The sequence below is a fragment of the Phacochoerus africanus genome, chromosome 6 (genome assembly GCF_016906955.1).
Source record: "Phacochoerus africanus isolate WHEZ1 chromosome 6, ROS_Pafr_v1, whole genome shotgun sequence".
Lineage (NCBI taxonomy): Eukaryota > Metazoa > Chordata > Mammalia > Artiodactyla > Suidae > Phacochoerus > Phacochoerus africanus.
Genome location: NC_062549.1, coordinates 27,801,076 through 27,813,081, shown reverse-complemented (window position 1 = coordinate 27,813,081; position 12,006 = coordinate 27,801,076). Strand labels below are relative to the sequence as shown.

The 12,006-nt window shown below is 37.9% G+C and overlaps 1 protein-coding gene across 8 annotated transcripts in view; it reads right to left on the bottom strand.

Moving 5' to 3' along the window:
• The window catches only part of SYBU (syntabulin), a 75,774-nt gene that overhangs the window by 49,495 nt on the left and 14,273 nt on the right, over positions 1 to 12,006 (bottom strand). For all 8 annotated transcript variants that reach the window (XM_047783393.1, XM_047783397.1, XM_047783391.1 and 5 more), the window contains one exon: positions 236 to 433. In XM_047783393.1, coding sequence (XP_047639349.1) covers positions 236 to 433 — 198 coding nt within the window. The remainder of the gene's footprint in view (positions 1 to 235; positions 434 to 12,006) is intronic.

The following is a 12,006-nucleotide window of genomic DNA, read 5'->3' as shown; positions in this document are numbered from 1 at the left end:
TGTCTTTAAAATGGATATGTCACTATACATTTTCAATTATTACGAACTAGTACAGCACATATTCTACTCTCTACCTCACCTCCTTTATTGAAAAAGAAAAAAGATGTTTCTGGGTACTAGGTACAGCATCAGTGTTCCCTATCTTGATATCCAGGTATTTCATTTCAAATTTCATTCAAAATCACTCTGGTCATATTGCTCTGGTAAGAACAAGAGGAGTAGTGAGAATACTCACCTGGCTTTACAAGGCCTGACTTTGGTTCCTTCTTATATCGAGCTGACTGGATGATGCCCTCACCAACCATTCCAGCTGTGCATTTCTTTCTGGTAAAGTCTTCATCACTTCCAGGGCAAAAGCCAATAGGGCTGTTTCCAGCATCCGAGGGCGTCTTCACAGGAGAAACTGACTGACTACTAGGACAGCCTGTGTCATCTACAAGACAAGAATCAATGAGTGTTTAATGAGGAGGAGGAAATCAATGATGGCAAAGGGAAGCCAGGCAGCAAGCCATGCCCATGCACACTCACACACGTACACTGCTTCTGAGGCCTCAGGTTAAATCCTGCGGATGACTTGCCTTTTATTTTCCATATTCTGCCCAATCATGTTAACAAAGAAAATATCAACTAACATAAAACATACTGTAAATTTTACAAGACTTGTGGATAACAAATATTTCTGTAACATTCCTGTTGTCAAAACCTAAAATTGTGTCTGTTTTAACACTTGAGGTAGTATACTTTTGGGTCATAATTATCCACAGATTTTTTTTTTTTCTTTTTAGGGCTGCACTTGCAGCATATGGAGGTTCCCAGGCTAGGGGTCGAATCAGAGCTGTAGCTGCCAGCCGACACCACAGCCACAGCAACACCAGATCTGAGCCGCTTCTGCGACCTACACCACAGCTCACAGCAATGCTGGATCCCTAACCCACTGAGCGAGGCCAGGGATCAAACCCACATCCTCATGGATACTAGTCATGTTCATTACTGCTGAACCACAACAGGAACTCCATATTCATAGATTTTTTGATGGGGTTAGTTGACCAGAGCAATTCAGAATCAGTAATATGAATTTTTCTGGGTTGTCTGCATTAGGAAAAAGTTATTTAAATATTATTGACCACGCCCAGTTTTTGATCACTGGGCCCATCATCAGTTAACAGAATTTGCTAGAGAAGAGATATGGCTTTAACAGTTCAAGGAAACAGAAGGAAGTGATCCTATTTTATTATCAAATACTCTCAAGGAAGAATACATCAATCAGATATCTTACTGTCTGGGGTAAATAGGCAAAATGAAAATGATATTCAAATTAGAAATGTTCCCTTAACTTCCAAGTTATGTATTATTACCATGGTCATTACTAAAAGTTAACATGCATGATATGAATTGACTTTGTAGATGCTTATTAAGCAAACAAGCAAGTTGTTCTGCTGACTCCTGCGCTTTCCATATCTACTCAATATTTATAATGGTTGGTGAATTTACTTATACTTTGTATGGGAATTGAAAGCCAATCAATATTACTGAAAAGTATCTCTACTCAAACTAAGCAATTAGTGGTGAATTTTCACTACTAAATAATTCTTTATTATACATAAATATTTTGATGTCAGAGTTATTTTAGTAACTAAGTTATTTTAGTAACTAAGTAGGCAAAAAATGAATACAGGCTTTTAGTAATAATAATTTTTAGGACTATTACATTTTTATAAATATTAAAGGAACTAAAATAATTTGGCATCAAAGGCTATCTTAAAACTCCATAGGTCAGACCAGGTCTGAATAAAATATACTGGCTGCCTGAATTAATATGACTAGAATCCATCTAGAAAATAATTGCCATTGCTTCATTTTTGGCCTTTATTTTAATTTTTATTATGAAATATCCCAGTTCCTGGAACAAAGTGAACTTGGCACTAGTAAAATTATTTATTTCTCTTGTATCCTTTTTGACTTTTGGACATATTAGTCTATATAGGACCTCAATGGCCCCTTTCTGGAAGTAAATGGTTTTCAGTGCATGGCTCATACCTACTGTCTTTATTGCTTTTTTATATGTTTTATGTTCTTCCTGAAGTGAAGGAACTTTGGCCCTGAATCACAGAGTGATGGGAATCCTCTTGGCTGCTACTGCTCAACTATTTCACTTTTGTCCCTGGCTTTCTCTTACATTTCCATGTCCCATGCTTCGATCCAAAGAAATCTGAGCTCCTTTCTTAAAGTGTAAAGCTGATAATTACTCAGACAGATTCTAGCACTTTTACAAAACTCAACAGGTTTGCACATGGCCTCAGGTGAGCCTGGTTCCTGACTCCAGTCCCAAAGCAGATAAACCCAAATGAATGAGGTCCAAACATCAAAAATCACCTATTGTCTTTAAAAGTATTTCCCTATGAGTCAGTTCCATAAATTACTCTTTTGAGAGATGGCCTAAATTAAAAATCCACGTTCAGATTCTCTACCCTAAAAAGTAATTTTTCTTGAGAAGCCTCAGACTCAAAGGGAAAAACCAAACACTGTATTGAGAAACACTGTCAAAATTGTAATTTAAATAAATAGAAAACAAATGAGTTTTGTTTGGTTCTATTATCATTTTGCCAGAGTTAAATAAGAAGGGATGCGTATATGTCATGTTTTCGGTACTAGCAATTTCAAGGATTAAGTAGTAGGATCTGATTAAAAATTGAGCGCTGAAATTATTTAGGCCCACCTGGAACATAGGCCTCTCCTGTCATCAATATTTGTAGCAGGACCAGGGATTGAGAAGATGAATACGTAAGTAAATCTTTAACTTTAGATACAGCATTTGAATCACCATCTAGTAAACTAGCATTCACCTATCATCTCTTTACTGTCTAGTATTGCACTTCATATTGAGGGAGAAACCATAGGAAAATGAGACATGGCCTTTCATTAGTTAAACAAATACATATCAAGTCTTGGCATTGAACCAGCCACAGGCATTGTACCCAGCTCCCACTGCTGATGGGGTAAGTAAAAGGCATTGGTAAATATCACTTCCAGCGCCTAGTTCCTGTAAACTGGCAAGCTTGTTAAGGCAAATCCATACCCAAGGAAATCTGTGAGATATCAGACATTTGCTCGTTTTGTCTAATGGGACCAATACTAAGAAAGGAATCTAGTTTTGGAAAGGGCAGGGATGTTAAATTTCCTCCTATGGAGAGCACACCTTATGTTATGCAAAGTAAGACCTGAGCAAAGGCAACAGAACGTCCGTACCAGCCGGCCATCTGGTCACCTGTGGCACCTGAGGTATCTTCCTCTGTGCAACATTGAAGAAGCGCTATTTTTTCAACAAGTCCTGTTTATGGCTCCCTTTCTCCTCCCCCTCCCTTCCCCTCCTCTTCCTCTTCCCTCTCCTTTTTAACATCATGACCATAGCTGGAAGCAAACCTCCAGCCTAGATGAGGATAAAACTACTTTCCAAAATTCTATGCAAAATATTCTTAGTTCGCATTTACTGGAAGACTCTAAGAATAGGAAAGTCATGTTGATGTTCTTTGGTTGTTCACGTCTACTCTCACTTACTGTGTGCCAAACTGCAAGAGGGTCCAGCACATATTAAAGAGATTTATTTATTAAACCTGCTTCAGGTAAACGCTTTTGAGTGTGCCTTCTGCTTCCTGCTGCTCCTTTGACTGCTGAATGTGTCCTATAGATTTATAAGCACAAGATTTATAAATGTGTCCTATAGATTTATAAGCACAAGATTTATAATGATAGCTTTTGTCAATTATGTGAGTATAAAGAAATTATCAATGACAAAAATTTTTAATAAGACACCATGAAAAAACTACCTGGGCAAGAAATGACAAAAATCCTGAGTGATTTACCCAAAAAAGTGTGACCTGTTTCAAATTTACAGAATGACTGAGAAAAGTAAGAACATTTCAGCCTGGTTTTAGCCATATGGGAAGATTTGCTCCAAGACTTTCCTCCAAGGAAGAGGGTGTTGGAGATGGTCAGTTCTACTGGAGGGAAAGGAGTCTTTCTTTTAAAACACACTTAAACACACAACCACACCAGCTCTTACATAGTTGAGTTTTACATATCCTTCTTTATTATTTCTGGTAAGTATAACTTCAATAAAAAATATAAACACAGGAGGACCATTTTCCATGTTTTATACAGTGTGATATATTTGGGATGGATCCATATAAGATGACTTCCTTCCAGGGTCAACAATTTAAACCCCACTCATATGGATCCAGGATGGCTCCTGATGGATCTTAGATAAAAGCGACCCTCCCCAAGGCCACATCTAAATGATCACCTTCTGCAGTAAAGGAGACGCATTTACATGCCCCTCTTTAATTTATATTGAGGAATAAGCTCTTTTGTTGTTTTGTTCTTGTTTATTTGCTTTGAATATGTCAACACACAGGGTTAAGGATAAGAGAACACTTACAGAACCATGAACCTCTAGAACTTGTAGCCCACCTAAAGTGCTGTTAAGAAAAATATCACTAACTAGTTTCCAAATTTAAGGAAAAGAAAAATTTAAGATCTATAAAGACAGATGAGAAAAACAGGTATCTGATATAATTTTGTGTCCAGGAAGTTGTTAAAAAATGAATTTTTAATCTTTTTTTCTTCTCTCATATTACAAGCTCTTTGAGAATATGGGCTATAGTTAATAATTGTATAATTATTCTAGTTATAAATCTGAAAAAGTGTATATAAGTTCTTTTAAAATAATTTGTATCTTATTTTAAATGCACTAAAAAAACTTGCTAAGTTAAAGAAAATATGTTGAGTTGTTAAAATTCTAACAAATCTCCAAGATTTTTATAAAGGTAATCATCTCTACTACAGAAGACCTAGAGTTCAGAAAAGTAAAAAGAGATAAAGAAAATAATGGGATAATATTTTCCTATAATTATACTACCCAGAAAAAATTTAACTATTTGGCATATTCCTTTTTTTTTTTTTTTTTTTAAATTTTTATTGTCACACCCCTGGCATACGAAAGTTCTTGGGCTAGGGATCGAATCCGTGCCGCTGCAGTAACCTGAGTTGCTGCACTCAGATTCTTTATTCACTGTGCTAGAGTGAGAACTCCTCTTATTAATTTTTCTATGCATATGATTTACTTGCTTGCTCTCTCTTTGTTTTGTTAAAATTTCAATATACATTGTAGATAGTTTCATTACTCTGTCATTGCACATTTCTCCCTGGAACTTGTTAGGCTGGAAAGAAGCTATTAAGGTATTACAGGAACCAACACAAAAGGGCTCTACTGGCCAAAAGGTGGAATAATTTGAGCATCATAAAGAACAATCAATGCGAAAGACTGACTATAATCATTGGCTAAACTTTTTAAAATCTTTGAGTTTACGGTCATACAAAACAAAACAAAACAAAGGTTCTTTCAACCCCTACCTCCACGCCAGATCCAACTCAGTATAAATCATTGGAAGTGATTCTAGAACGATTTTTTTTTTTGGTCTTTTTAGGGCCGCACCCACGGCATATGGAGGTTCCCAGGCTGGGGCTCAAATCGGAGCTACAGCTGCTGGCCAAGCCACAGACACAACAACGCCAGATCTGAGCCGCTTCTGCGACCTACACCACAGCTCACAGAAACGCCAGATCCTTAACCTACTGAGCGAGGCCAGGGATCAAACCCGCAACCTCATGGTTCCTAGTCAGATTTGTTTCTGCTGCGCCATGACAGGAACTCTGATGAATTCTTTATATTAAATTTGGCAATTAAAGGGAAAGAAAGAATTGATATATATTCTAATTATAAAGGCTGATACTGTATAAACTGTATTTCAGGATAACTTACATCACTCATTGTTACTGGAGAGTTCTTTCTTATAGAAACATTCTAGTTAATGAAAGTAGATGGAATAATAGAAAGTTACTAGAGTTGACCCTTGAACAACATGTGGTTTAGGGATGCCAACCCCCATGCAGTCAAAAACCTGCGTGTAACTTGGCAATTGGCCTGCCATAGATGCAGTTCTACATTCAAGGATTCAACAAACCTTGGATTGTGTGGTACTGTAGTATTTACATTATTTAAAAAATCTGAGTATAAGTAGATCCATGCAGTTCAAACTGACATTGTTCGAGGGTCAACTGTATTTTGCAATTATTTCTAATGAAGTAATTGATTTAGGCAACAAACATAATGGATGAAACCATTAGACAAAAGACTGGCAGAGTCTGCAGTGGAGGGATCAGGACTTACCCATTTGTTCCCACTGAGTATTCTTGGCAACACCAACAATGGGGCAAGAGACATCATGTACCTTCTGAAGGGATGTGAGGTGAAGCACACAGTATTCCCCATGCAGTATTCTTGCCTCAAAAAATTGTCCCTGAATCGAATCAAGCTTTGAAGCCAAAGTCCACCTTATAAAGTATATGAAGAACAGTAATGGGTTAAATCAGGGGTTGGCAAATGCAGCCTGCAGGCCAAATCCTGTTTGCTGCCTGCTTTTGTAAATCAAATGTTACTGGAACACAGCCCAATCCTTTACATAGTGTCTGCTGTGGCTTTCAAGCACAATGGCAGAGGTGAATAATTACAACAGAGATCATCTGGCCAGCAAAGCTGAAAATATTTACTATCTGGTCCTTTTCAGAAAAAGTTTGTTGGCCTCTGGGTTAAATGACACCATGAGGAAGCAAACAGATACTTTTGAGACAACTGGGGCTATTTCAGTGTTCTCTATTGTACCAAGGAATAATGTTAAATGCATTAGTAATGAAAATGGCATTGTGTTTATGTAAGAAAATGTTCACTTTTTAAAGAAATGCATGCTGAGACATGTAGGTAGGACATGAAATAACATGATGCTTGGATATATGCTTTAAAATGCTTTAGCAAATTACAAAAGAGAAAAAAAGGGATAGATGTAGCAAATATGACATCTTACTATTACTTAAGATGGATAAAATGGACAAACAGCATATTGAGGTTCATTGTGATGTTCTCTCTGCTTTTGAGTATGTTTTTAAAAGGTTCAAAATATTTAATTTCTCAAAAACATTATTTCAAATGAGTAACTCTTTGAAATAGACAGGAATATAGTGTTTCTAAAAAATCAATTCCTTCTTGTAGGGTATTTTAGGTTGTTTCCAATTTCCTCACTACTACGGAAATTGCTTTAATAATACATTTTACAGATATATTTCTGGTCAAATTTTTTATTATCTCATAGAATGTATCTTCTAAAAGTGGAATTACTAAGTCTTCCAAAAAGTTTGAGACAATTTATATTCCCATTATTATTGTAAGAGTATTCCACTTTTTAAATTCCTGCCAGTAATGAATACTAGTTTGTTTGCATTTTTGCCAAGTTAATAATGAAAGATGTATTCCTGATGTTTCAGCTTGCATGTATTTAATTATTAGTGAGGCTTAATGTCTTTCATATGCTTGCTGGCCTCTTTTATTTGTCTTATGTATTGTTCATGTCCTTTGACAAATTTTCAATTATGAAAAAGGAATAATAAGGAATTCTTATTGATCTGTGCGAAATAAGCAATTCTTATATATGAAAAGCATAGCACTCTGGCATATTTCACCAAGTTTGTTGTTTGCTTTTGGTTTATAATGTTTTTGACATTTGAATTTTTCTATTTCTAGTTGTCAGATCTCTCTACATTTTCCTTTCTGAATTCTCGCAGTGTTTTAATGCTTAGAATGTGCTTTTTTACTCCAAGATCAATTAAAAATTACCTATACTTTCTTCTGGATTTTTTATTTCAGTTCATTTAAATTAAATCCATCTAGAATTCATTTTAAAATGCAGTGTTATTTAGATGCTACCTGTATTGTTATTATTTTCTTAATTTTTAGGAAATCTATCATTTCCATATTACTTTACAATGCTTTTCTGATGAAATTTTGAAACCAATGAACATTTTTGCAAAGTCAATATATAGTATTTTAAAATCCACACATTTTAAAATATTAAGGTTGTCCAAAGTGTGTATGTGTTATATAATTGTTTGCCATTTCTCCAAAGTGCCTAAAAACCAGTGCTATCAAACACATTTGGTGGCAATTTTGATGACAAGTCCCTACTTCAACTTTCTTGTGTCAATTATATATAAGAATAGAATACTGGATTCTAAAGATTACAAATAAAGAGTTCCCATAATGGCTCAGCGGAAATGAATCTGACTAGCATCCATGAGGATGCAAGTTTGATCCCTGGCCTTGCTCAGTGGGTTAAGGATCCCGAGTTGCTATGAGCTGTGGTGTAGGTCGCAAACCCGGTTCGGATCTGAGGTAGCTGTGGCTGTGGTGTAGGCCAGCAGCTACGGCTCTGATTTGACCCCTAGCCTGGGAACCTCAATGTGCCATGGGGGGTGGCCCTAAAAAAAAAAAAAAAGATTGCAAATAAAATACTTCTTCAAAGTCCAAAGAACAACTCTAAAACTTCTGGTTAATTGTGAACTTAGATCTCAGAGCTCATTTGCTTTCCAAAATGCTGAACTAAACAATTCCAGAAGATATACTTAAAAATAACATCAGGCGGAGGAAAATGTGGTTTTGTGCCATAATGTCTTGAAACATTCAGTTATGGTTTGATGTTGTTCAATGTTCAGTTGCATAATTTGGGGGAAAAAAACATTTCTATTTTAAGGAAACATTTCTTTACACTACATAGAAAGCTAGTTGATTCTCATGAATGGCAAAAATATTTACAGGTTACTTACTCATCCATTCAACAAATATTGTGTATCTGCTATGTGCCAGACACTGTTATAGGTGTTATTATTCTTACTGCTCCAGATACTATTTTTTTTTCTTTTTTGGACACACCTGTAGCATATGGAAGTTCCCAGGCTAGGGGTCAAATCAGAGCTGTAGCTGCTGGCCTAAGCCACAGCCACAGTAACAGTGGGTTCAAGCTGCATGTGCGACCTATGGTTCAGCTTGTGGCAATACCAGATCCTTAACCCACTAAGCGAGGCCAGGGATCAAACTTGCATCCCCATGGAGACTATGCTGGGTTCTTAATATGCTGAGCTCAATGGGAACTCCCAGATGCTGACATTTATGAAGATAGTCTGACGGACACAGGTAAAATGATATAGCTTAAACTCCTGGTGAGTAGGCATTCTGAAATTCTTATCACAAACCATTCAAATGCACTGAAAGGATGTAGGTAAGATAAGAAAGGTAACATTTATGAAGTTGCTATCGTGTGGCAAGAACACTGATTTTTATCATATAATTTTAATATTTTAATAGTTGGGAAAACTGAGGCTCAGAGAAATTAAGAAATCTACAGTTACACAGCTATTAAATAATTTACTCAAGATTCAAACTCAGATTTGTCTGACTCCAAAGTCCTTGTTTTTCTCACCACCACAAGCTAACTGTTTTCTAAATTCTTCTACCTATGTTTGCTCCAAAAGGAAACAGTAGAAATTCTGGGAGTTCTCAAATTAAAAACAGACACCGGAAGCTGTTAGAAAGAAGCCATCCTATCATAAACAGACCACAGAATTTGAGGCAAGGAACTGTAGTTATTTCCAGTTTTTGTTTCAATGCAATAACCATTTAATGCTTGTTATTTAGATAATTTTGCATTCTAGGTTTTCAGTAGCAAAATTTGAACTTCTATCCCTTCACCTATACTTAGCATCTTTTTAGAGTGAGAATTCACAGGTCTACAAAGCTCCACACTAATTTTTCTTCAGTATTATACAATGTGACACTACAAAATTGCCAGTGTTGAATCATAAGAATTTCATTCACGCATCCATCCATCCATCCTTTCCACAAATAATTACTGATTTCCTATTGTGTGCCAGATAATCTTCCAGATTTTAGGAATGTACTGATGACCAGCACTCTAAGATCCTTGTCCTCAAGGAGTTCACATTCTAGTGGTAGAGAAAGACAGCTAATAAACAAGTAAAAAATGTATAAAGAGAAAAAGTTTTGATTGTGATGTACTGTTAATGAAATAAATTGAGTGATATTATAGAGACTAGCTGGGTTGGAGGTGGGAAGGTGTTTCATTTATTAGACAGGTTGTCATGTCTAATAAATGAAGAAGTAATTTGAACTGAGATCAAAAGAGAGAGAGGGAGGGAGGGAGAAAGGAACTGATCATGATTTATGTATTTTTTTTTTCTTTGTCTTTTTGCCATTTTCTTGGGCCGCTCCTGCGGCATATGGAGGTTCCCAGGCTAGGGGTTGAATCAGAGCTGTAGCCACCGGCCTACGCCAGAGCCACAGCAACGCGGGATCCGAGCCGCGTCTGCAACCTACACCACACCTCACGGCAACGCCGGATCGTTAACCCACTGAGCAAGGGCAGGGACCGAACCCGCAACCTCATGGTTCCTAGTCGGGTTCGTTAACCACTGCGCCACTACGGGAACTCCTGATCATGATTTAAAAGGCAGAGAAGAGAAGTCCAGGAAGAGGGAACCACAAGGAGTTTGATGCACTGAGGACACTGAGAAGATGCCAGGAAAGCTAAGGGCAGAGAAGGACTGATGATGAGGTTGAAGGAAGACATTTAAGCATGTGCAGGATTATAGGCAGGAATCCTACATTTATCTTACTTAAGTGCAATGGAAGCCATCGTGTGCATTAAGCAGGAGATGACAACAATCTTGTCTACAGAGAACAGACTGTATTAGTGATATTGTGTCTTGCTAATATTTATTGAGTGCCTACTAAGTACCAAGCATGGTCTAAACACTTAACCCATCTTAAAAAGATTTGAGTCCTTGGTGGGGCAGGAAGGGAAGTGGGCTGAGGACTGAGGCACCGTGACCCAGAGAGGATGAGAGGAATGGAGCAGAGCCAACAAAGGTTCTCAGAGGGTAAGACACAGGAGCCAAAGAGAAAAATCTTTCCTAAGAGAGGGGCTTGTTTACCTGTGATGAGTGTTGCTGGGAAGTCAAGGAAAATGAGAGCAGACAAGAGAAGGTCAGATTCGCCAACATGGTCACTCATGTGCTTCACAAGATCAAATTACAGGATTTAGGAGGAGTTCCCATCATGGCTCCGCAGTAATGAACCTGACTAGTATCCATGAGGACGCAGGTTTGATCCCCGGCCTCAATTAGTGGTTTAAGGATTCCACCTTGCTGTGCCTGAGGTGTAGGCCAGCAGCTGCGGCTTCAATTCAACTCCTAGCCTGGGAACTTCCATATGCAGCAGGTGTGGCCCTAAAAAGACCAAAAAAAAAAAAAAGGATTTTGGAGAAGTTCTGCTTATGAGGAGGAACAGAGAAATAAATAGGATGGCAGTTGCAAGGTGGTAAGAGTCAAAGGGAGCTTATTTTCTCTGAAGGACGTGTGTGTGAGCCTACGTGTGCACTGATGGAAGGGAGCTTGTTAAAGTAACTCGAACAAAGCACCTCCACTAAGACGCGCACTCTACGTCTACAAAAAACAAGCGGAGAACAGAGAAATTATTTAATGAACGTTTCCCTGGTTTCTTGGAGACAAAATAATCACTTCCCATATAAACATTCCCAGGATTTCTGAGCTATTTTGGGGCCTCGAGTGCTCCCATAAAAGTCATTCTGGCGCAGCCTATGCAGCAGAGGACGAGAAGTAAAGTGAGGTGAGGCATGTCCACTTCCTCACAGGACTTTCTCTGAAACAAGGGCCATGACTGGGTTTTCCACCAGCATCGAGCCGTCTGACTGGTGAGCGCCGTCAGGAGGAACTTGGAGGGGAAAACACCACGGTCCAAAGAGTTAACATAGCGTAACGACACATTTATGGAGGAGTGTGGTGACAAGGTAGGTGATGCTGATACTGCGAACCAGGGCGCCTCAGTCGCTGTCCGGGGACAGGTGAGCCCAGCTACGGGGTGGAGACTTCTTCCGTCTCAGCAAGCTTTTATTTCTCTATTTCTCTTGCTCTTTCTTTGAAAGGGTTATGATCTTTCCAAAACAAGGATGTTACTAATACTACTCATTTTCCCTCTCCTTAGAAACACGAGTTTATTTACATTTTCTAAGCCACACCTTTATAAAG